General features: G+C 58.4%; 1 protein-coding gene across 2 annotated transcripts in view; it reads left to right on the top strand.

The window, feature by feature from the left end:
- LOC122380987 overlaps positions 1–22,224 on the top strand; it is a 70,111-nt gene that overhangs the window by 7,627 nt on the left and 40,260 nt on the right. The window contains exons 3-8 of one of the 2 annotated variants that reach the window (XM_043364637.1): positions 13,012–16,833; positions 17,111–17,248; positions 20,131–20,465; positions 20,792–21,013; positions 21,248–21,359; positions 21,714–21,863. In XM_043364637.1, coding sequence (XP_043220572.1) covers positions 13,012–16,833; positions 17,111–17,248; positions 20,131–20,465; positions 20,792–21,013; positions 21,248–21,359; positions 21,714–21,863 — 4,779 coding nt within the window. Of the gene's footprint in view, positions 1–13,011; positions 16,834–17,110; positions 17,249–18,701; positions 18,776–20,130; positions 20,466–20,791; positions 21,014–21,247; positions 21,360–21,713; positions 21,864–22,224 lie in introns of those variants that run through there. The other variant, XM_043364638.1, reaches the window with a different exon arrangement.

Here is a 22,224-nt window from a genome sequence, read left to right as displayed (position 1 = left end):
GGGTCTTTCCTACATCCGTCCGAAGATCGTGGTCGACCCACCCATTGCGGTCTCGCCACTTTCCAACTGACATTGAATGAGCCAAACAGTACTCATTTTCACCTCCGGCGACATCTCCTTGGTCAATGGTCATGCGTGGTGGGTGCGCCGTCCGCTCCTTTCCATATCGGCGCCAGCCACACTGCACGGGCCGTAGCGAGCCGGGTGAGCTCAAGACACAGGCACTGAGCGTGTGATAATGGTGCCGCGCGAGCCGGCATTGTGTGATCTGGCCCGTCATCGTGGCAGGGTGAGGCTGCCGGTGACGCGGCGATACAACCACCCTCCGTGTCGCTACCGCTGGGACATGGAGTCGCTGAGCGGGTGGGAGAAGACAGGTGCATGCGTGGCAAGGGTAGGCTGAGGCTCGTGCGGGCGCTGGGCGGAGCTGTGGTTTGGGGTAGGCGTAGGCTTATGGTATGTTGATATTACCTGGCGCGGACTTCATCGGAGTTGATGCGGAATCGAAGTTTATTGTTTGCTGACGCACATGAACCGGAACCGAAAGGTATTCAGCGCTCATTTTGGACTTCAACTAAACTTTTATGAATGAAATTATGCCATGAATGAACGCAAAGCCTCTGGCCGTTGGCGCAGTTGGCGCGTTCCCTTACCGCCTCCCGAGTGGGCTTCAGTTCTGACGGATAGGTGACCGGGGTCGGTTGTGTGTTCTGCCCGCTTTAGGGCCCGTCAGTGTCTGTCCTCGTCTGTCTCAGTTCTACCCTGTCGGTCGGCCCCTGTCCGTTGGTACTATATGTCGCTTGGCTAGTCTGTTTCTGCCGTGCCCCGACCGGCTGATCGGTCCCTGTCGGTTTCTTCTACACTGTGTGGCCCACTCTGGTCCGCTCCGTCTTTCACGTCTGTCGGTGGATGGGGTGGTGCGCACGTTGAACCAGGTACGGTGTGATAATGAAGTGTACTGGTTGTGTCACTGGGCTGGCGGTCCCGTGCTCCTGGAACATTGCTTCGTTGATGAATCTGGGCGTCCTGTCGTGAAGGCGTCTAAACTGAAGAAAATAGGGGATATCTGTGGTATGGACTGCTTCTGGATGTTTTGCTGCCCGCACGCTCGCTCGCAACTGGTAGAACTAGGTATATGAGATGCGGTTTTCAGTTCTTTGAGTTGCATATTGGTTGGTGACGCTATTGCTTTGAGTTGTGAGATTTTTAGGCACGAGGTCAACTATTGGAAACATTTGGATTTGTGGTCGTTTCAATCTTTTCCATATTGTCTCGCACCGTCGGAATCCGCCTTTGCTTTGACCAATCACTAGCTCTACCGTAGTCTGCCTCTGCCTCTGTCGGAACGTTTGTACCCGCTGCTACAGGAGTTTACTGCAGGAGAGCATTGCGCGTCAGCACGATATGCGGTCTGAGGCTGGGCGGGACACATGTACCACGCAGAAGGCCATTAAAGTCTCCCAATTACCACCGCATCATCAATCATCTGTTGCAGCATTTGTGTCAATCAGTCAGATTTGCTCGGACATCTGAGCGATAGTATCAGGGTACGCCGTCAGTCCGGTTTGCCGTAGAGGCGCCGAATTTATATCCGCATGAGAAGGCGAACTGGTGGATAGTCACTAAGGAGTTAATGATTGCTGGTTAATATGAACTACATTTCTGAACTGCCGGGTTATTTTTTGATGATCTTTATTGACTAATTTATAGATTATAGAGTCGTTTTTATGTTTATTTTATTTATTGAAAAGAAGTATATATTCTTTTACCATGCTCTTGGGTGTGTTTTCCACTCCCATCTAATTTGATTCATTTAATTTTATCTTTTTGCCACGCTCTGTAGCCCGCTAACAGTATATTAAGAATGAAGACCTATGTATTTATTTGAACACTTGGTCACGGGTGTTCAATTCGCGAGCTTCGTGGTTTTATGAAACGGTAACTGGCGACGCTCCTCTGGCCCTAGCAGTGATGTATCGATCCGTCTCCAGCTCAGTTCTGGATTCGTATGTTGGGGACGGTTCCACCCCTGCCGTCTTGAACGGCCAGTCAGGCGCTGAGGTGACACCAGACCGATGTTTGACCCAGCGGTGCCCGTGACGTAACGATGACCCGTGACCACCGCCGGCGACAGTATAATATCGGCCGGTGCGGGCTGTGTTAGGGCGAACTCCATACATTACATAAGTGCTACATAGTTTGATAGACCGCGGCAGTTTATTGTTTATTTGTTTATTTATTGGCATAGCGTCTACAGGCAAAGCCCCACTTACGGATGCAGTCGCACACTGACAATAACAACCACTCACACACACTGGATGGAAATAAATATGAGTGATAACACTGATCAAAATCCAAATAAATTAACTAGATGGCAAGAGCCTAAAAGTAAACCGACAGGCAACAGCCTAAGAATATAGAAGACATGAGCAAAAGCCTAAGAGAATATACAAGTATAGGCGCCTGGCTAATGAGCGAGGCTAAAAGTACACTGACATGAGAAATCCCCTAAAAGTAAACAGCACAGGCAATAGCCTGAAATCCTAAAAGAGTGTAGGTATAAGCAAGAATGACAGTGGATGAAATAAAAAGACGAAAAAGACGAAAAATGAGCGTAGACAATGACGATGAGAATAAAACCGGTATCGGCTAGTTGCTACATGAGGAGCTATATCAGTGACCTTAGGCTAAGTATGTTCCCTGGTCGTCAGCAAATCTGGCTATCTCCGACCTTAGCCTGCAGCTAGGCATAAAGAAATCGGCGTCGGGGCTGCTGTGGACAAGCGAGTTCACGTGCTGGGGAAGACGAATCAGAAATCCTCGCTTCACAGTGTCCACTCTTCCGCGCGGCACATGAAAGAGCTCGGGACGGCGCGTGCGACGGCCGGGTGCCGATAGAGAAAACATGGCCAAGATGTCGGGACAGTCCAAGCGACCACTGAACACGGAGCGCATGTAGTTGATGTCACACTGTGTGAATCGTGACCTCACTGATTCGCAGCCGAACAGTTTAAGCAGCGATGCATAGTCGAGTGAAGGGCACCTCGCCTGTGTCCGGGCGCCCAGCCACATGAGAAAACGGTGCTGTAGTCGCTCTAATCGGCGCAGGTGGGTGACAGCGGCACCCGACCAGATAACACAGCCGTATTCCATTACGGAACGCACGTGCGCCTTGTAGGCGGTGAGGGCTGCGACACAGTCGAACTGCGCTCGATGCACCCGTGTCGAGACCTGCATGCTCCTCATCAGCAAGCCCAGCATGCGGTTCGACTTCGAGACTATAGCATCAACATGGTCTGCGAAGTTAAGCTTGCTATCTAAGATGATGCCAAGGTCACGCACATTAACACACCTCTCGAGCTGGTGACCGTCGAGCGCGTATGAAGCGACATGAGGTGATGAGCGCAGGGTGAAGGTGATGGTCTTGCACTTGGCCGGGTTGAGCTTCAGGTGCCAGGTCCTTGACCACCGGCTGAGACGGTCCAAGTCAGCCTGAAGGGCGTGGGCATCCTCAGGAGAGGACACACGGTGAAAAATTTTGACGTCGTCAGCGTATGACAAGCAAGATGACCCGATGTGTTTAGGGAGGTCAGCGACAAAGCAGGTGAAGAGCAGGGGGCCCAAGATGCTGCCCTCCGACACTCCGGAGATGACCGGAGTCCAGTCAGAGTGTTTTCCATCCAGCACTACACGCTGGGACCGCTGGCTAAGGTAAGACTCAACCCAGCCAAGTGCAAGACCCGATATGTTAAAAGAGTGCTCCAGCTTGTGTAAAAGCAGCTTGTGGCTTACACTGGTAAAAGCTGACGAGTAATCTGTGTAGATAGCGTCCGTTTGCGATCCCTTTGTCAGTGAGGTCCAGCAGTGTTCCAAGAAACAGGTAAGGTTGCTCATGCAAGAGCGTTTTGGAAGAAATCCGTGCTGGGAAGGAGGCAGTGCAGGAAGACATGCACGGAGCAGGTCCTCGCACACTACCTTCTCCAGAATTTTTGAGCAGAGTCAGGGGCGTCGTTTTGTATAGGCCTGGTAGGGCCCGAGCCCTACCAATGTTTATTTGGGCCCTACCAGTGTTCGCTGAGCTCTACCAATCTTTTGTCACTTGGTAAAAAAATCAAAATAAACAGATAAGCAAATAAGCATATATGTACATTCGTCACAGATGTGTGTGGCCTGTGGGCCGTAGGAGCTGCTGTCGGGAACCCTTCGCAAGCCGGCAGGGGATTCTTAGGGAACGGCAAGGTGTCCTCGCTCCTCAGGCCGGCAAAGGGTCTTCAGAGGCCGGCAGCACCTTCAGAAGTTCAGTGGGGTCCTTAGAGAACGGCACGGTACTCTCAGACTCCGGTGGGATCCTCAGAATTGCCGGTGTGGGCCACGCAAAAGTCACTGGTGGGTGTCCGTCAGATGCATATGTGTGGGGCTTTCAGAGGCGCCGGAGTGGGACCTGCACAGTCGCCGGTGAGGGCCCTCTTAAGCGCCGTTTCGGGGCCCTCAGATACACTGGTTTATGGCCATCACAGATATGCGTGGGACCCTTAGAGCTGCTGAGCTAAGTGCTGGTGCGGGCCCTTCATAGGACGACAAGGGGACCTCAGAGGTCGGTGGTGCCTTCAGGAGCGCCGAGGGGTCCCTTTAGACCGGAATAGTATTCTCAGATGCTACTGGGACCCTCAGAGTCACCAGTGTGGACTCAGTGGAGCCGTCAGAGTCGCTGGTGTAGGGCCTTACGAGCCTCTGATGAAGACCCTCAGAACTGGGGGAGAAGGGGCCTCAGAAACGCCGGCGTGGGCTCTCAGAAACGCCGGTGTGGGCTATCAGAGGCACTCCTCACAGTTATTGGGGCCCTAAGAGAATTGGTGTTGGACCATCACAGGCGGGCATGCAGCTCGTAGAGCCGGCTCCTAATAGGCCGGTAAGGGCCCTCAGAGGCCACCAATAGGCCCTCAGAGCCGAGGCCACCAATGCGCCCTCAGAGCCAAGGCCACCAATGGGCCCTCAGAGGCCAGCAAGAGATTCTCAGAGACCGTGAGGGGCAGGCTGGTAAGGGGCCCTTGGCGGCCTCTTAGGGCCTTAACTGGTGACAAGGGCTCTAAGAAGCCGGCGTGGGGCACTTACGAAGATCTTAATACGCCACTTAGGGGCCCATGAGATGCTCTGACGAGCCCTGTGGGGTCCCTTTGAGACGAAATATGGCCAGCGTGGACCCTCAGCGGCCGATTGGCGCCGCAGGGACCCGAAGGGCCCCCTGGACCCGATGGGAGGGGCACGCGCCCCCTGTGCCCCCCCCCCCCACTTGGCTACGCCACTGGAATCTATCATGCTATGTTTAAGATCTCTGCAAGATGTATCCCCCGTTTGCTGACACTGCACAGAAAAGGCAAGCTCGAAAGGAGGCTTAGCGGGGTGTTTGGCCCCTTATCGAATATCTAGAAGATATCATTGACTTGTCACCGTAAAGGAATTGTGGGCGTCACACGTTGACACTAAGGGACACCGTGCCGAGTTGCGCAAGTGGAAGCACAGTGCACACCGAGTAACGGCCACCAAATGAGTGGTACGAGTTGAAGTTAGTCGGCAAAGTGATAGTGGTTACATTTTGGTATGCCGACGGGGCTCTGCTTGTCAACTTTCTAAAACAGTGGCGCACAATTGATGATGTGCGTCCATTCGATAGACATCGAGGAGAGGCTATAGGGAAGCTGACATAAAGTGTGCAACTGATCCACGGCCACGCACCTGCGTACTTGCGCGGGGTGACGATAAGTTAAGTGATGAAATGTGGCTTCGAGTTGTTGTCGCATCCACTTTTTTCCGAACCCTGCACCCTCTGGTTGCCACCTCTTCCCTAACATAAGGAAATTAGCAGTGGCAGCTTCGCTGACTGCAGGGAGACTAAAGCAGCCGTCTTGGACGTGGGATGGGTCCAAAACCCAATTGATTATGGAGACTTTGAGGGCTCTCCCGAAGGCCGAAGCGCTGCGCGAAATGTGTTTGTCTTAGCGGTGGTTATTTGAATAAATGAACTTTTTTGTCTAATAAGTCGATGACGTATCTCTCTGCTTCTTCATGGTCGGGCATGTAACTTTCTGAATGCCGGCTTGTACCGTCATCCTTTTATTTTGGCAAGCAGGTCTTTCTAACTATCGTGGTGTTTCGAGACCTCGTTAGTTGTCGAACCCTGCGATTGGCGTGGGCCTTCAAAGCCGTCCCTGGCCCCGTAGCCGTCTTTTTCATTCGGCTTGGGCCATCAAAGCCGTCCCTGGCCCGTTTCAGCACAGCCGTGCTTTTAAGTCGGCGTGGGCCTCTTTCAGAATGGCGTGCATTCCTCCGACACCATTATAACTGCCTATTTAACTGCACGTTTTGTGCATGGAGCTCGTTGAGGACCTAGACTTCCATTTTTTTTTTTAGATTTTGGTTTGTCTTGTCAATGACCAGGGCGAAAAAAATAAGTGGCCGAAATCCGATGAGAAAGGCAGATTTGGGGGTACCCTACCTTTTAAGCCCCGCCACATGTGGCCGGCCGCCGCCTTTGGGCCCTACCAATCATTTTCGGAAAACGACACCCCTGAGCAGAGTGATAATAAAGATACCGGTCTGTAGTTAGATGGAAGCTTTTTAGAGCCCTTTTTGAAGACGGGAATGATGTTGGCCCGCTTCCATGACGATGGGAACACTCCGGACCGCACTGACAATCGACATATGATGTCGAGAGGGATCGCAATCTCCTCAGCACACTCGTGAATAATTCGTGCACTGAGGCTTGTTTTCCGTCATTTGTCTCCTCCTTGTTTTATTTGTTGATATTATTTCCCACTAATCTAAACAAACGGTTTCTGATCTGCTGTGCCCATCGAGTGAGTCATCTTGTGACATGAATGAACGCCTGCACCGTAGAGATGAAAACGCGATGACGACTACAGGCCCACGCGGTCTAGGATGTGAATAAGGTCCCGAGACGGTAGAGATGAAACTTGCCGGCCAGTGCGGATCCACTCCCAAAACATGGCTTGAACGAGAGTAGTGGTGAAACACCGGTCATTGCGGTCAGACTCGGCTTCCGAATGAGATCCCAGGACGGCAGTAGAGATGTAAACACAGCTGCTTTGTCAGGGACTACATAAGTCTCGGTTGGACTGTCTAACAGTGGCACGAGATACCGCTATGCAGTGCGCACTTCACATACTCTGTCCTGACTGTGCAATGTGCAATCTGCAAAGTTCAAACTGTGACGAACCGGACACCCATCCGTCCATAACCCCAGCCGGCTTTGGTCACAGTGGTGTTCCTGCCGGCACTCCCATGCCAGAGCAGGGGTCAGTCGGGCCGGGGGCCATGTGGCGACCGAGCCGCTGGCTCCGAGAGCACGGCAGCAGCAAGGGGCGAGTTACCGTTTGACCCGTCGGGGATGTTTTTAGAACGTATTGATTGGCCAAGTTGGCTGCAGACTGGCTCTGGTTCTTTTTGCGGTACTTCTCATGTCTGTCTGCAAAGTTGTCTGTCACCAGTCCGGGTGTTACAGTGCTGACGGCGGCGAAGTTGAAGTTGCGCGCCTCAAGTGTCCGCCCTCCCGGCTCTGCCCGCCGGGCCTCTGCCGCTCGGGACGTTCCCATCCCCAGTATGGCGGCCGTGTCGACCCGTTACGGCCGGGAGCGCTGTGCGCCGCCGGCGCGGGCCGCGAGCTCTGACCGGCCGGGCGGGGGCGGCACAGACGGCCGCAGAGTGGCCGCCCGGCCCGCCGTCGCCGCTCGTTTCAGCGACCGGCATCTGATTGTTCACACAAAGTCAGCGTATTGATCTGGTGGCGGCGGCGGCGGCGGACGACGACGACGCATTACGTCACGGATCTGCGATCGGCGGCCGTGTGCCGGCGTCGGACGGACGGACGGCCATCTGCCGGCGGCGACAGGTGTGGGCACGGCGGCGGCAGCGGCGGTGACGGCCAGGTGCCGGGCCGTCCAGCGCCCCACCTGGCCAGTCGCCGCCGGCCCGCCGAGGGTTGTCCGCCGCCGCCGCCGCCGCCGTCGCCACTGGGAACTGGGGAGAATGTGGGTCCGGACGGCGCGGCCGGTGGCCGTCTGACGTCACAGCCTCCCCCTAACTGGGGGCGAACTCTGATAAAACTGGCGCCGAAGTTGGCCGACAAGGTTATGGTACCGGACAACTTGACCCCGAGTTGAGTTGAACAGAGGGGCCGGTGCCGCTGCCGTGCTGGCAGGACGTTAGTATTACGTTAACGCACAACATTCTGCGGCAAACGGAATGTCTGTAGTACCGTTATAAAGGACACCGGTGACAGTTTGGTCGTTCCACTCTACACAGGGGTGAGACGCAGAACGACGGAGAGGCGACAGCCGCTCGTTATAGAAGGTTCTGGATGTGCGCCGCCGCCGCCGCCGCTGCCGTTGACCTCCGTGTGGCCGCTGTGAAAGTTGTATCGATTAAGGCGCATCCCGGTCGGTGGAGCGCCGCGCGCCGATCGGGGACGCCGTCGGGTGGCCGAGCTAAAAACCGGCCGGCCGGGCGGGCGGCGGGCGGCGCGGCGCGGTGTTCGTTTGTTTGCTGCCTCCGCCGCCGCTCGGAGGATGTGACGGTCGCGACCGCCGCCCGATGGCGCTGTGACCAGGCTCGGTGCCGACCGGCCGCGCGGCGCCGGCCGGCCGCAGCGGCGGTAATGCTCGCCCGTGGCTGTCCGGGAGGCGGCGGGCTGCGCTGACCGCCTAGCCGGCCGGCATGACATGGCGTGGTGGTGGGGAGGGGACTCGGGGCGCGTGGGCAGACGGCTGTCTGTGGTTCCCCGGATGGTTCTTTGGGGCGGAAACCGGCTAGATAAGAGCGATGGGTAGTTTGGAAGCGGGGATGTGCCGCGGTTGAACTTGTTGGTCGTTGCACGGAGCTAAAAGACTTGGCCATTGAGATAGGCGATAGCTATGGGAAGGATTGCGTCTGTTGCTTGTCCTGGTATAGAATGCGCGCACTCGAAACACGGGAATAGGTTTCTACGCAGCGCCACTGAAGCGAGACTGTCTGACAGCTCCGCTTCGTAACAGTTGTCCGTCTGCTGTCATGGACCCACGCTCCATCCCGGTGTGGTGTGTGACGGGTCCCCGGCGCCTCACGGTGAGCGGCGGCCGGCTCAGTACGGGTCGGACCGGCCGCCGCCGCCGCGTCGTCTCCTTGTTTACGGCCCGATTGTCGATCGTTACCGGGCAGGGCGGCGGCGGAGGAGGCGGTGAGATGGCCGCCCCGGGCGGCGCCGGACGGGCCGGGCCGCCCGCGCGTCACCGCCGCCCGCCACCGTCTCAACTGAGAATCGGCGGCCGGTCGACCGCGCCGCGCGTCTGCGGACGGGCCGCCGCGGCCCGGCTGTGTTGGCCCGCTGCGTGGTTTGGGGACGGTCGCCATTTTGTCCGGCGGCCGGCGTCGCTCGTTTAGGAGGGATGGGAGATGCTGTCGCGGCCACGCTTGATTAGTCGGCCGTAAGATGGCGCTCGGCGGTCCGCCGACCGACGCTGCCGTCTGCCAGATTTGAGGCAGGCCAACGCTCGACTTGGGACCAACACTTCGATCGGTTGTGTTGAACCCAAGCCGATAAAACTGTTGAGGGCTCTATTCGTCTAGTTCATTGGGAGCACTGGGAGCACTATGGCCGCCGTTCAATTCTGTTCTCAACAGGGTGATTTTGGTCCGTGCAGCAGTTGTCGCCTGTGCAGTCGAACAATGGGTAACACTGAGCGGCTGTCGCCTCCGTCCCGGCCGCCCGTTAGCCGTGTCCGGTGTACCGGTGTCGGCGCGCTGTCGACGGTGTTCGGTGGCGCTGCCGAGCGGTGTCGGCGGTGGCATTTTTTGTTGGCCGGCCCGTCTATCTGGACATCTGCCGCGGACCGGTCTCGGCGGCCGTCACCGCCGCGCCCGGACCGATCCGGCGGACGCCAGACCCCCTCGACTGCCAGGGAATAAAACCCGGCCACTGTGGATACCGCTCGGTCGAATGCTTCTTTCGGTGCGCCTTCCTTTGTGATTGTGTAACACATATTGCTTTATCCTCGCAATAAATGCTTCAGATTGGCTTATTTGTGAGTACTGATATTGCTAGAGCTTGCTAAACGTTTTCTGTATCTGTGCTGACGCGGCCAAAGCCAGGTTGTTTTGGTCGACCGGATGTTCTCTGACGAGCGTCCGACCGTGTCCGTCGGGAGGTGGCGGTACCGAACGGGCAGAGCCAAGGGCCGACGGCCTCGTGGCTCGTTCGGGCGCGGGGCACCCCGATCCGTGACTGAGCTTTATAAGTTGTCCTCGGGGAGCAGTTACCGACTAGTAGTTTGGTGGAGAGATGTGTGATGACATTTCCGTCCTCAAAACGCAAAACTGTTTGTTTTAGTGCATCCCTTTATGACGTATTGTTCCCATCTAAATCGGGCGCTGTTGGTGGTGATCTCAGGCTCTGTCGTCTTTCCCCCATCAGCTTACATAACTGGCAGGATTTTTAATTTCACCTTTCATATCCGAATCCAGCAAACTATTCAAACACCACTGCATGCATCAATGTTCATCCTCGCCAGGCCGGCTGAGAGACCACCGTGGCATTCTGCTGTCATTCAGCACGAGTGCGGCCGGTGTGCCGGACTGTGTGGCCTCGGCGGGCGGCTGCTTCCATGAACGGCTCTAATCACTGAGTCACTGCCGGCTGGCGGCCGGCCAAGTGCCGCCGTTTTTACCGGACGGTGGGCACGCCGGACGCCGCCGCCGCCGCCGCTGTCGGGCCGCGGACGGTGTGGGGACGCGGCCGGCTGTCCTCCCGGCCCGAGGGGCGGATGGCGGCCGTTTATCGGCCCCGATCTGAGGGGTGTTCACGGGCACCGCACACTAGAGGTCTGCACCGGCCGGCTGCAGCCGCGGCTGGCTGCAGCCCCACGGCTGTGGGCCGGGGCGGCTGCAAATATCTCCAAGAACACGGCTACGGCTGTGGCCACGGCTGTGAGATTTCAAGCTCAATCTAAGTACTCAAATATGAAATTTTAAATCCTTAATCTTACATTCTGATAAGCAGTCTAGCCTGTAAAAATCATGCAAAGGATGCCCAGCAACATTGAAAGTGGTGAAGCCTTTGAAAACCTGTAATGGTTTTACCATTTGCTGTAGGGGAGTTTGCACTCTGGTACAGAATACTGATTATAGGTACCAATTGTTCCTTCATCATCAAGAGCTTGTTGTTGTTGTTGTTGAAGAGTTAGGGCGCGCATCATCAAGAGCTTGACAGTTTCAGAAAAAGCAACATGTTGCATTGTCACATCCCTCTCAAATCAATCTCACCTGGTCATTAGTTAGGAGAGCACCTTACAGCTATTGAAGACGAGCGTTCAATAATTCTTTCAGGTAATAGAAAAAGAAATCACGCCTAGGTAAAGGCAGGTAAAGGCTTCCTAAAATATTATCTAAAATAACACTCTTAGATGTATTTCTGGATTTTCGGCAAGTCCAATTACATAATATAAAACTGGCGCTTTATGTTCTAACTGGTGTGTGAGTGACCGCTAACAGAAAATGCTGATCAACGAAGCCAATGGAATTAGATTATAAGCGAGCATGAACCTTACTTACGGTTAATTCACATGATGGTGAAAACCCTGAACACGTAATTCACATGACGGTGAAAACCCTGAACACAACATTTCTTACGCGAGCTGTTGACTTTACTAATAAAATGACGTCTTCTTCTGAAAATGTTAAAATTTGATACCTAATCTTTGTTTGAGAGCAATTTTTAAACTGTAGAGCATTATTGTTTATTATTTATAGTTTTCATGGCTGTTAATGGTGACACAAAACAATTTATTGCCACTTCTTTGCTATTGACGTCATTAAAACTCAAGTAAAATTTTTGATTGAAAGAGGCAAATGTGGCTTGCACGTCCTTGGGGATTTGAGCGAAGATCATTATTTGGAAAAATCAAAATAGATGAATGTTTTTTTTTCTTGGATGCTCACTAGTGTTTTGATGCCTTGCATATCAAAATAGTTTGAGACTTGCTCAGAAGGCTGCTTCAAGCCTGGCATATCACACCCCAGAAAATATGCAAGGTAAGAAAGAAGCAAGAGGTTTGACTAGACAATCACTTTTTGACAGTCCATCAACTTCAGTTTCATTTTCCACACCTAACATTGATAATGAAAAGCATCAGGGTCTGTTGTTCTGTCCCACAACCATGCTTCAGGATTTGGCATTAGATGTCTACACTGCTAGTGCTTCTATTCTGGTTCGTTGTTTGTGTTTTCTGATGATGTAGGTACCTACCTATCCATCTTTCTTAACCCCTTGCAAGGGCTTGTGGAGGCATGCGTTGCGCATCAGGCTTCAGGCCTTCGGCCTAAAGCCAGATACACAACCACTTAACCTATGATGCTTCATGAGCTTGAGAATCTATAGCCCATTGCAATGTGCTTTTGGCTATATGTTTCAACTAAAAACAACTTATTATATACTATTTGGTTGCATTTCATTGAAAGTATCCACGGCCGGCTGACGGCTGGCTGCCCACAGTTTGCCACGGCTGTGGGCGGCTGTGGCTGTGGAGCCACGGCTGCGGGGCGGCTAGGCTGTGGAAAATTGCAGCCGTGCAGAACTCTACCGCACACTGCTGCGTGCGGTGTGTGCGGAGCGTCCAGCAGGCGTGGGGGTAGGGGATGGGTAGGCGGCTCTGACGTCACGGCTGCGTGCGGTGGACGGTTCGCTGTGGCCAGTCCCGACCGGCCACAGCGGTCGCTGTGTGCGGTGACGGAAGGCTGACGTAGGGACGCAGTGGGCGGAGCTTGGAGGCTGTGTGCGGTCCGACCGCACACAGGGCCCGTGAACAGCCCTCCGGACACGGCCGGCCCGCCGCAGACGGAGGAGGGGAGGTCGGATGGTACGGCTGTTTGTGTGCCTGTCTGGGGCTGTGTAGAAGGATGGGTGACGTGCGCTTGAGAACTTCTGTGTGATGTATTGCTGATGCAGCGTCTCTGCTTCTGTTTCAGAGCAACTACACGTCTCTGGGACCACCGATGCAGCCGAAACCGGGATACGGCGGTCAGCCGCCGGGCTTTCCCGGTTACGGCCAGCCGCAGCCGGCGCCCGGCTACCAGCCCTACCAGACATCGGCGGCCGGCCCGCTCGGCCCGCAGACCAGCATGGCCGGCTCCATGACGCCGGCGGGCGGGTACCGACAGCAGCCGGGGCCCGGGCCGGGACCGGGGCCGGGGCCGCAGCCGCCCGGCGCGCCCCAGTACGCCGGCTTCCAGCAGTACGGCGGTCAGCCGCAGCGGATGGCCGCACCGGCCGGATGGCCCGGCCAGCACCCGCACTACGGCGGCGGCCTGCCGCCGAGCTCGGCGTACGGCCACCCGCAGGGATACAGCCACCACCCGGGCATGCCGGGGCCGCCGGCCGGCGCCAGCTTCCCGCAGCACCCCGGTATGGCGCGGCAGCAGCCGGGCGCGCCGCAGGGCATGCCGCGTGGCGCCGCGCCCGGACCGCCGCAGCAGCCGCACTTTGGCGGCGGTCCGGGCGGCGCCGGCGGGTTCCCGGGGCAGTCGGAGCAGTACGCGGCCATGGCGGCGCGGCAGCAGCAGGCGCAGTACGCGGCGGCGCAGCAGGCTGGCCAGCTGCCGCAGCCGCACCACTCGTACCGGTACCCGCAGCAGCCGCCGCCGCAGCAGTACCCGTACGGCGCCGGCGGCCCGCAGCAGGGCGGTGTGCCCGCTCAGTACGTGGGCTACATGCCTGGCCAGCGGATGCCGCGGCCCGGCGGTCAGATGCCCGGCCAAATGTCTCCCCAGCAGCCGCGGATGCCCGGGCAGATGTCCCCTCAGCAGCCGCGGATGCCGTCCCAGCAGGCGCCGCGGATACCGGGTCACCTTCAGGCCATGTCAGCGGCGGCATCCCTGTCGCCGCGGCCGCCGTCCACCGGCGCCACGCCGCCACCCTCGCAGCAGGCGCAGCAACAACAGCAAGCGCAGCAGCAGCAGCAGCAGGCGCAACAGCAACAACAGCAGCAGCAGGCCCAACAACAGCAGCAGCAGTTCGGAGGAGCTCCGTCAAGCCTGCAGCATCTGGAGAAGATGGTGGTGCCCGGTGTGCAGATGATGGACCTGCCGGGAGGGCCTCAGGCGCCCGGTGCGCCGCCACAGCAGCGGGTGCTCAGTCCGCTGGCCGGGCCGGGAGGGCCGGGCGGCTCGGCGGCCGGCGCACCCGGGCCGCGCACCCCCATGTCTCCGGGCATGGTGAATCGCTCGACACCCCACAGTCCGAGCCTGGGTCCGCGCACGCCCACCTCGCCGGCGCAGTGGTCGCAGCTGCAGCGGGTGCCGTCGCCGGCGCCGGCCAGCCAGATCGCCGCGCAGCAGCATCAGCAGCACGCCGTGCGTATGACCAGCATCGACTCGATGCTGCACAGCATGCCCGGCTCGGGCCCGGGCCCGGGCGACAGCAGCTCCAAGAGTCCGATGAAGAGCCCGGAGCAGGACCAGCTGCTGGCCGGCCTGTCGGGGCCCGGTGGGGACGGCTCGTCCGGCGTGCCCAACTCACTGCCCGGGTTTATGAGTGTGAAAGACGCGGTGGGTAGTGGTGCCGGCGGGCCGCCCACCTCGTCAATGAACAGTATGGCGGGCGGCGGCGACCCGGCCTCCTCCGAGATGAGGGCGCCTGTGATGGGCAAGCCGGGCCAGCCAGGCCACCCGCCACAGCACCAAGGGCCTGGCGGCATGTTCCCCCGCTACCAGCAGCCCAACATGTACCAACAATCACCGGCGTACCAGCAGCAACAACAGCAGCAACAACAGCAGCAGCAACAACAGCAGCAGCAACAACAGCAGCAGCAGCAGCAGCAGCAGCAGCAGATGCATCAGCACATGCAGCACATGCAGCAGATGCAGCGGCCTCCTGGGCCGGGCCCGGGTGGCTACGGCGGCTCGCGTGACGGCATGTTCGACCCTCAGTTCCGGCCCGGCATGCACCCAGGGCTCAGCCCCCAGCAGCAGCAGCAAATGCCGCGCGCGCGCACCTGGACGCCCGAGGCGGTGGTGCCGCGTCTGCCGTCGATGCCGCAACAGGGGCCGCCGCAGCAGCTGCGGCCCCAGTCGCCCATGGCCTCCTTCGGACGGCCGCCGGCCTCGTTCGCCGGGCCGTCGCCCACGCCCGCGTCGCCGGCGTCGCAGCGGCTCACCCCGACGCCGACGTCACGGCCGGCGTCGGTGAGCGCGTCTCCGCAGCCGCCGCGCTCGGTGGAGCCGCCCGCGGCGGCGGCGGCGCCGTCCCCGCAGCCGAGTGCGGAGCCGCCGCCGCCACCGCCGCCGGCCGCGCCCGAGGAGCCCCCCGGCCGACCCGACTCACTGCCCGACCTGGGCGCGGACCTGGGGGCGGCCGCGCCGCCGCCGCAGTCCGAGACTGCCCCGTCACCGCCGCCACCCCCGGCGCCGGCCGCACCGGAGCTGTCCTCTCCAGCGACGGAGTCGGAGCCGGCTGGCTTGTCGGGGGCCTCGCCCCAGGCCGGCCTGGCGCCGCCGCCAGCCGGCGCCGAGAGCGTCTCACCGAGCGCCACCGCGCACCCCGGCATCCGGTTGCCGGGAGTTAACTCAGGAGCGTCGCCACAGGCGGGAGCCGCCAGCGCCGGCCCTGGAGCGCCGCCGCCGCAGCCGGGCACGCCCGGAGTGCAGCAGCCGAGCGCGACAGCAGCCGGCGGCCCGGCGCTGCCGCAACCCAACTCAGGAATCGCCACCCCCGGGATGCTACCGCGCCCGGGCGGCGCCAACGAAATGCCACAGTTCTCACGAGCCCCGGGCATGCCCCCCGCCTCGGCGGGCGGCCCGCCAGTGCCGTCGTTTCAGAGGACACCTGGAATGCCACCGTTCTCCTCGGCTCCGGGGATGCCGCCATCATCGAGCGCCCCTGGCCTGCCACCGTCGTCTACAGCGCCGCAGATGCCGCCGTTTTCTGGGGCGTCTGGGATGCCCCCGTCGTCCGGAGCGTCCGAGCTGCCACCGTTCTCAGCTGCCCCTGGGATGCCACCTTCATCAGGGGCACCTGCAATGCCGCAATTCTCGTCAGCTCCAGGATTGCCGCCCTCGTCCCTAGCTCCCGGAATGCCACCTTCGTCCGGAGCACCCGGAATGCCACCTTTCTCGGGAGCCCCCGGAATGCCTCAGTCATCAATGGCGTCCGTTCGACCGCCGTTCTCCGGAGCACCGATCGTGTCCTCAGCACCCGGACTGCCACCTCACTCGGACGCCGGCCCAACGCTTCGGCCGGGTGCACCGGGCGTACCCACATCAGCCAGCGACGCGGCGCCGGGCCAGCCCCCCGTGGGCGCCGGCCCGCCTCCGCCGCCCGGCGCTCCCGGTCCGATGATGCCAGGCGCGCCGCCTTACCGCGGCCCCACGCCGTTCTCGACTGCCGGCGGCCCGGGCGTGCCGGCGTCGTCCGCCGGCGGCGAGATGCCGGCCGCGTCAGGCGCCGCCGGGCCGCCGCAGCACCCAGGCTTGCCGCCGCACATGGCCGGCTCGATGCCACCCGGTATGCATCCGGGCATGCACCCCGGTCAGCCGGGGATGCCGCCGTTCGGCCAGCCGGGCTACCCGGGCGGACCGCCGCGGCCGGGCATGGCACCTCAGATGGGCGGCCAGTTCGGACCGCGACCGGGCCCCGGGCCGGGCGGCGTGTTTGGGCCGCGGCCGGGCATGGTGGGTCCGCGGCCGCCGCTCACCATGGAGCAGCGGCACGCGGTGCAGTTTGAGCTGCAGCAGGTGCAGCAGCGGCTGCAGCACCTGTACACCCTGCCGCCGGCGCCGGAGCATCAGCAGCCGGTGAGTGTCGCCCGCCGCCCACCGTTGCATGTGAACTGTGGTTGTCGCGTGACCGCGCCGCTAGCCGCCAGCCGCGGCCGACGTATTTATATCCGTTTCAGATCGCCGTACCGCCGCGCTCCCCAGTTTATAGATGCACATGATTCTGTGATTAAACGTTCACTGTTTTTGCATGGATCAGCAGCGTTCAGTGTGCATCAGGCTCAGGCAATGTGAAATTGAATGTCTCATGCTGGATGTTTTCTGAGACTAACCGTGGTGTGGCCTATGTCCTCAGATTCAAGAGCTCCAGCAGCGCGCCCAGTTTCTGCAGATGCAGCTGGGCCCGCCGCCGGGGCCACCCACCTACCAGGGCGCCCCTCCTCCAGGCTATCCTGCGCCGGGAGCGCCGCCCGGCCCACTGCCTCCGCAACAGGTCAGTAATTCGGGGCGCCGGGAGGTGCTTCATCCCCGCCTCTTACCGAAAGGGTCATCTAAAAAAGGCGGGCGGGTGGCGGTGTGCAGGCGTCTCGGTACAGACTGGGAGGGCGAGCGGGCGGGGAGGCGGGCTGGCTGCATGATATCACTAACACGCTGCTGGCGGCTGCTTCACGCTTGGTACGGGTCGGGGCGCGGCCTTTACCGCCGGTGTGTGGTCGTCACCGCCGTCCCCGCGCGCACAGTGTGGTGTTTGGTGTGGTGTCGGGCCGCGCGGCGCCCCTGTCTGTCGTGTGCCGTGGTCTGCTGTGTGAGCCGCGTGCCGACCGGCTGGTCACGCTCGTGCCGGCCGCGGCAGGAGCGGGAGCCGCCGCCAGCGTCGCCCGTCAGCCCGGAGCGCGCCGCGCCGTCACCGCTGCCGCCGGCCGCCGCCGCAGCGGCGGCCTCCTCCAGCGCCGCCGACGACGCCGACGAGAGCGGCTCCGAGGAGGTACAGCCGACGACGGACGGACGGATGGAGCGGCCACCGGCGCCCCCTCCCCCTCCCCTCCCCAGACTGCCGCTGACTGCCTGCACGGCCTCTTATTTAGTGCTGTCCGATGATATGCCTGAATATGTCTACCTGCCTGCACGGCTGTCTGCGCCCTGCCTGCTTTGCTTTTCATCCATCCGAATGTCGACTATCTAGTGCCTTCTTTCGGTGGCCGTCTGAGGGAAATCTTTGTCTCGCTTGCCTTTTTGTGACACCTTCATCAGCTGTGCAAGGATTCTTTCTTTCACTTGATCTTCAAGATTCTTGCCATCCTTCTAATTTCTCACGTTTGAGTTGAACAGGTTTCTGGATCGCATTTGTCGTGTATGATATGTGTATGTATTTGGTTGCTCTATGGCGTATGATTTATGAATACTATGGATATCCCTAATGGCGCGGTATGACTGCTCTGCTCTGTAGTTCTCTAAGAATAGCACGCTTTTCCAGACAAATTATCACAGTAGCTGGATTTTCGACCATTGCTAAACGATCTGCTGCTCTTGCTGGAGCGCATGATAGAGCTTAGTCGATGAAGTGGTTTGATTTCGTGCGATATGCCTGATGAAAGTTAAGCTTAAATTTCGTTTCGTGCTGGCATTCTAGCGCTTAGCCTGGCCTCCTTACTTATTTGGTTACTCAAATTGAACGTTCATTTTCAAATGTCATCAGTAGTTACCTCATTCTGCACCGTAATCGCTGCAATAATCGTTGATGGCTTGTTTATCCTGTACCTATCTTTGTAAACAACCCAATCCTTCAACATACCACGATTTACCAATTACCAGTCGTCTCCTTATCGTCGTCGTATCGCTCTCAACTGAGTCCCTCTCAGCCCGCGGCTAACCTACCCTGGCTTATCCCTACAGTCATTCACAGTATCCTGTCCTGATCCGACCGTCTGGACCGTGTTCTCGCCTGGGCTTTTGCTCGGTTACCGTCCCAGAGTGCCACACACGTCCTATCCGTCGCCTGAGCGTGGGCATCATCTGACTGGTTAGTGGGGAATGCACGGGAATGGTCTGGATGAGACTGGGGCTAGGGCCGTATTCACGTCGATTATTTTCGTAAGAATTTCCTTACGAATGACCTACTTCTTAGGATTTTTTTTTTAATCACGTGAACTCCGTCGATAAAAACTTAAGAAGTGTCGACGTGAATACCAAATTATACTTACGAAAGAAAATCGACTTACGAAGTCGACGTGAATACGGCCCCTGGTCTTGGTCAGCTGACTTGCCTAGGCCCGAGGCTTGACTAGGCCATGCTAGGTAAGGCTCGACGAGGCTTGAGATAGGTCAGGTTTGGATAGCCCAGGATAGGACTTGTGGTTGGCCCGAACTGGGCCGAGCTAGCTAAATTTAGGTTGGGTTTGGCTGTGATGGTGGGTTGGGCTTTGGTGGGATGGGTTTGGTTGGGCCGGTCTTAGTTGGTGCAAAGGAGCCGACTCACCGTGAGTCGGTCGGTGCAGCGTTGTTAGCGGGTGGCCCGTGCAGCTTCCTCCCCGTTTTCTGATCACCCTCGGCTCGGTACCGGTTTACCGCGCCCTCGGCGGATAGGGGAACGGTGGCATCGCTCCGACAGCTGTGGCAGATAGAGGGACGAACCACCGAACGGCGACCGGGATGCCGGAGGCTGGGCTGGCTCGTAACGGCTAGGAGGGGTGGCGGGAAAGTCAGGCCCAAATCCTCGTATCGGGCCTCAATAAACGCTATCTTTTACTGCTGATAATTGCCCAATCTTGTTTGGCCCTGCATATTATGAACGAGAATCGCTGCACCGTAGTTACTGGAATGAACCGGGTTAAGTAATAAGCCTGCCAGGTTTTAAATGAAGCTATGCACGGCTAGAAGCTCTTCTATTTTGTCTTGGTTGGCATGACGCTTAAGCAATGCTCCGTGCTTTGACATGGAAAAGTTTTGACGTGGAAGGTATATTTCCTCGGCAAGTATCAGAGCATCAAATGGCATGGCAAGCATCGAATTACAATGACGTCTTTTGCGGCAATTTTGATAAAATTGAATTTTGCCATTAGCAGAACCATACAAACTGCATCGCAAATCTCATACTATTTCTCTCAGTTTTAGTTTCAGTCCTTATCACTATCCTTTCGACATCCCAGCCTTATCACCCCTTGTCATTTGATGGTCGAATGCCAGCTTCTTTTATCCATCTGTTCAGGTAGCCTTTCAATGCCGTCATGCGTCCTCAACCACTGATCATCAAATCCAGGCCAGGCACCGTTCCTTTCCGCGTTCCTGTCTAAGCAACAGTTGACCGCAACTGTCCCTACCCTACCCTGTTGTGTCACGGCCGCCCTGTGACCCGCCCTAACCCTGTCCGTGACCCAGGGCCCGATGGCTCCGGAGAGCGCCACCGGCGACCCGGCCGCGCCCGCTGAGGAAGCTGAGCAGACGCCCACCGGCAAACGATCGCGCAAACGCGCCACGCCCAAAACGCCGCGCGAGCCTCGCGCCAAACGCGAGCCCAAGACACCGCGCGCGCGCAGCCGCAAGAAGAAGGGCGCAGCTGCCGAGGAGGAGGAGGTGAAGACTGAGACAGCTGTGGACTCGGAGGTGCCGCCGCCTGCTGATGGCGACGCGCCGCCGGCCGCCGAAGGAGCCGAGGAGGGCGCCGAGAAACCGGCGGCCGACGCCACCGTCAGTCCGGCCAAGCCCAAACGGAGGTGAGTGGAAAACTGTGGGAGATTGACTGCTGCTGGACTGGGGATACTGTGCTGATTGGGCACAGGGGCTGATTGTTGCGTGTGGTCGTGGAATTGCTGAATAACATTTCTTACTTAGAATTCGTGTATGTTTGGCCGGCTGTTTTTATGTTGTTCATTTTTTAAGGAAGGGGATAGTTATGACTACTGAATTCAGTCAATCAACTTCTAAACTTGCAATAGGCACATGTATAAATTGTGTTTCTAGTGGTAAATGTCTGCAACTGGTAGCGATAAGCCCTCGCTCCTCCTCCCCGGACCACGCTAACCTCCTGACCGGCCGGCAGACGGACTCCGCGCAGTCGCAAGAAGGCCAAGGAGGAGCCCGATGTGGCAGCAGCAGTGGCGGCCGCGGAGGCGAGCTCAGAGCAGCCGGCGCCGACCGCCGACTCCGACACGGTCCAGAAGACGAGCGATGACGGAGCCGAGGAGACGCCGGCGGCGGCGCCCAAACCGCCCCGGCCGCGCGTCAAGTCGGCCACACCGTCCAGGAAGAAGCCCCGCGCCAAGTGAGTGGGGAAGCCGGAGAGGGGGAGGATGTGCGATAGAATGGTAGAAGAGAAAGGAACAAAACGTGTGAAGCGAGATGTGTATGGAATTTCAGTTGGCACGATCAACAGCTATTCTTACATGACACCGTAGCTCCTGCCTTGCCGTCTCCTGTGGATTGCAAGCATGTTCTGCAGTGTTTGATGCATCAATTTGTCTTGACACATTCTAACCTTGCCATTTACCTTCCGCAGACTGGCACTCAACTTCAAGAAGAAGAAGCGTCGGCGCGGAAGCGACAGCGAGGCGTCGGACTTGGAGAAGACGCCGCCGCCGTCACCGCCGCCTGACGACTCGCAGAGCAACGTGAGTGGGGGCCGTAGTCATGGTACGGGGTGTCTGAAACCAGCGGCTGGTGAAGGGCGAGGGATGGGCAGGATGAAGGTACGGCCGGCTGTGAGTTCGTTTGGGGTCTGGGGAGATGGTCACTGGACACTACACAGACTTGTCTTGTCGAGCAGTCAATCGGGTGGTCTGGGTTGATGCGAGGGCCTTTCGTAACTCGGTAGCTTTGCCATTCACTCGGCAACGAGACTGACGAGGTGTTAAAATACACTTGAGCGACACGCCGATACAACAGCTCACAGCAGCTGCTCCCGGCTGCCGGCTGCTGACTTCAGCTGCTCGCCTCTGACCGTTCCAATTGCATGTCCTTTGCAGAAGCGCCGCTCTGGCCGTAACGCGGGCGGTCGCAAAAAGTACGTGGACGACCTGGATCTGCGTGAGCTGGCGCAGATCTCGGACGAGGAGACCAACAAAAAGGAGACGGAGGCGGCCGCGGCGGCCATCGCGCCCAACTGCGCCTTCATCGTGAGTCGGGCAAGGCGGGACAACAGGGGTGGCAATGGTGTTTGACAATGTCTGCGCAGTCTGTAGGCCGCTGCTGCTTTCTTATGCCAAGGGTCTGTTTGACTGACGACTGCGGGAGACTGCTAGTTTGGCTTGCAGTTTTCCTTGTGTTGGGATTGGGGGATGTAAGCGGGTTATAAAGATCCGGATGATGTTCTGGTCTCACTGTTTTCAGATGTGCTTAGCCTGAGTATATGCTCACTCTTTAACAGCAGAAAACGTGGTCAATGGCCATTGACCAAAAATCATGTAAAAGCAGTTTTCCCCATTAATTTCTATGCATGACCGTATTTTAGTTCCATATCACGTCCTGCATGCACCG

The sequence above is a fragment of the Amphibalanus amphitrite genome, unplaced genomic scaffold (assembly GCF_019059575.1).
Source record: "Amphibalanus amphitrite isolate SeventyFive unplaced genomic scaffold, NRLGWU_Aamphi_draft 000111F_arrow, whole genome shotgun sequence".
Lineage (NCBI taxonomy): Eukaryota > Metazoa > Arthropoda > Thecostraca > Balanomorpha > Balanidae > Amphibalanus > Amphibalanus amphitrite.
The sequence above is the reverse complement of the archived record's forward strand: the minus strand, read 5'-3'. Positions and strand labels throughout refer to the sequence as shown.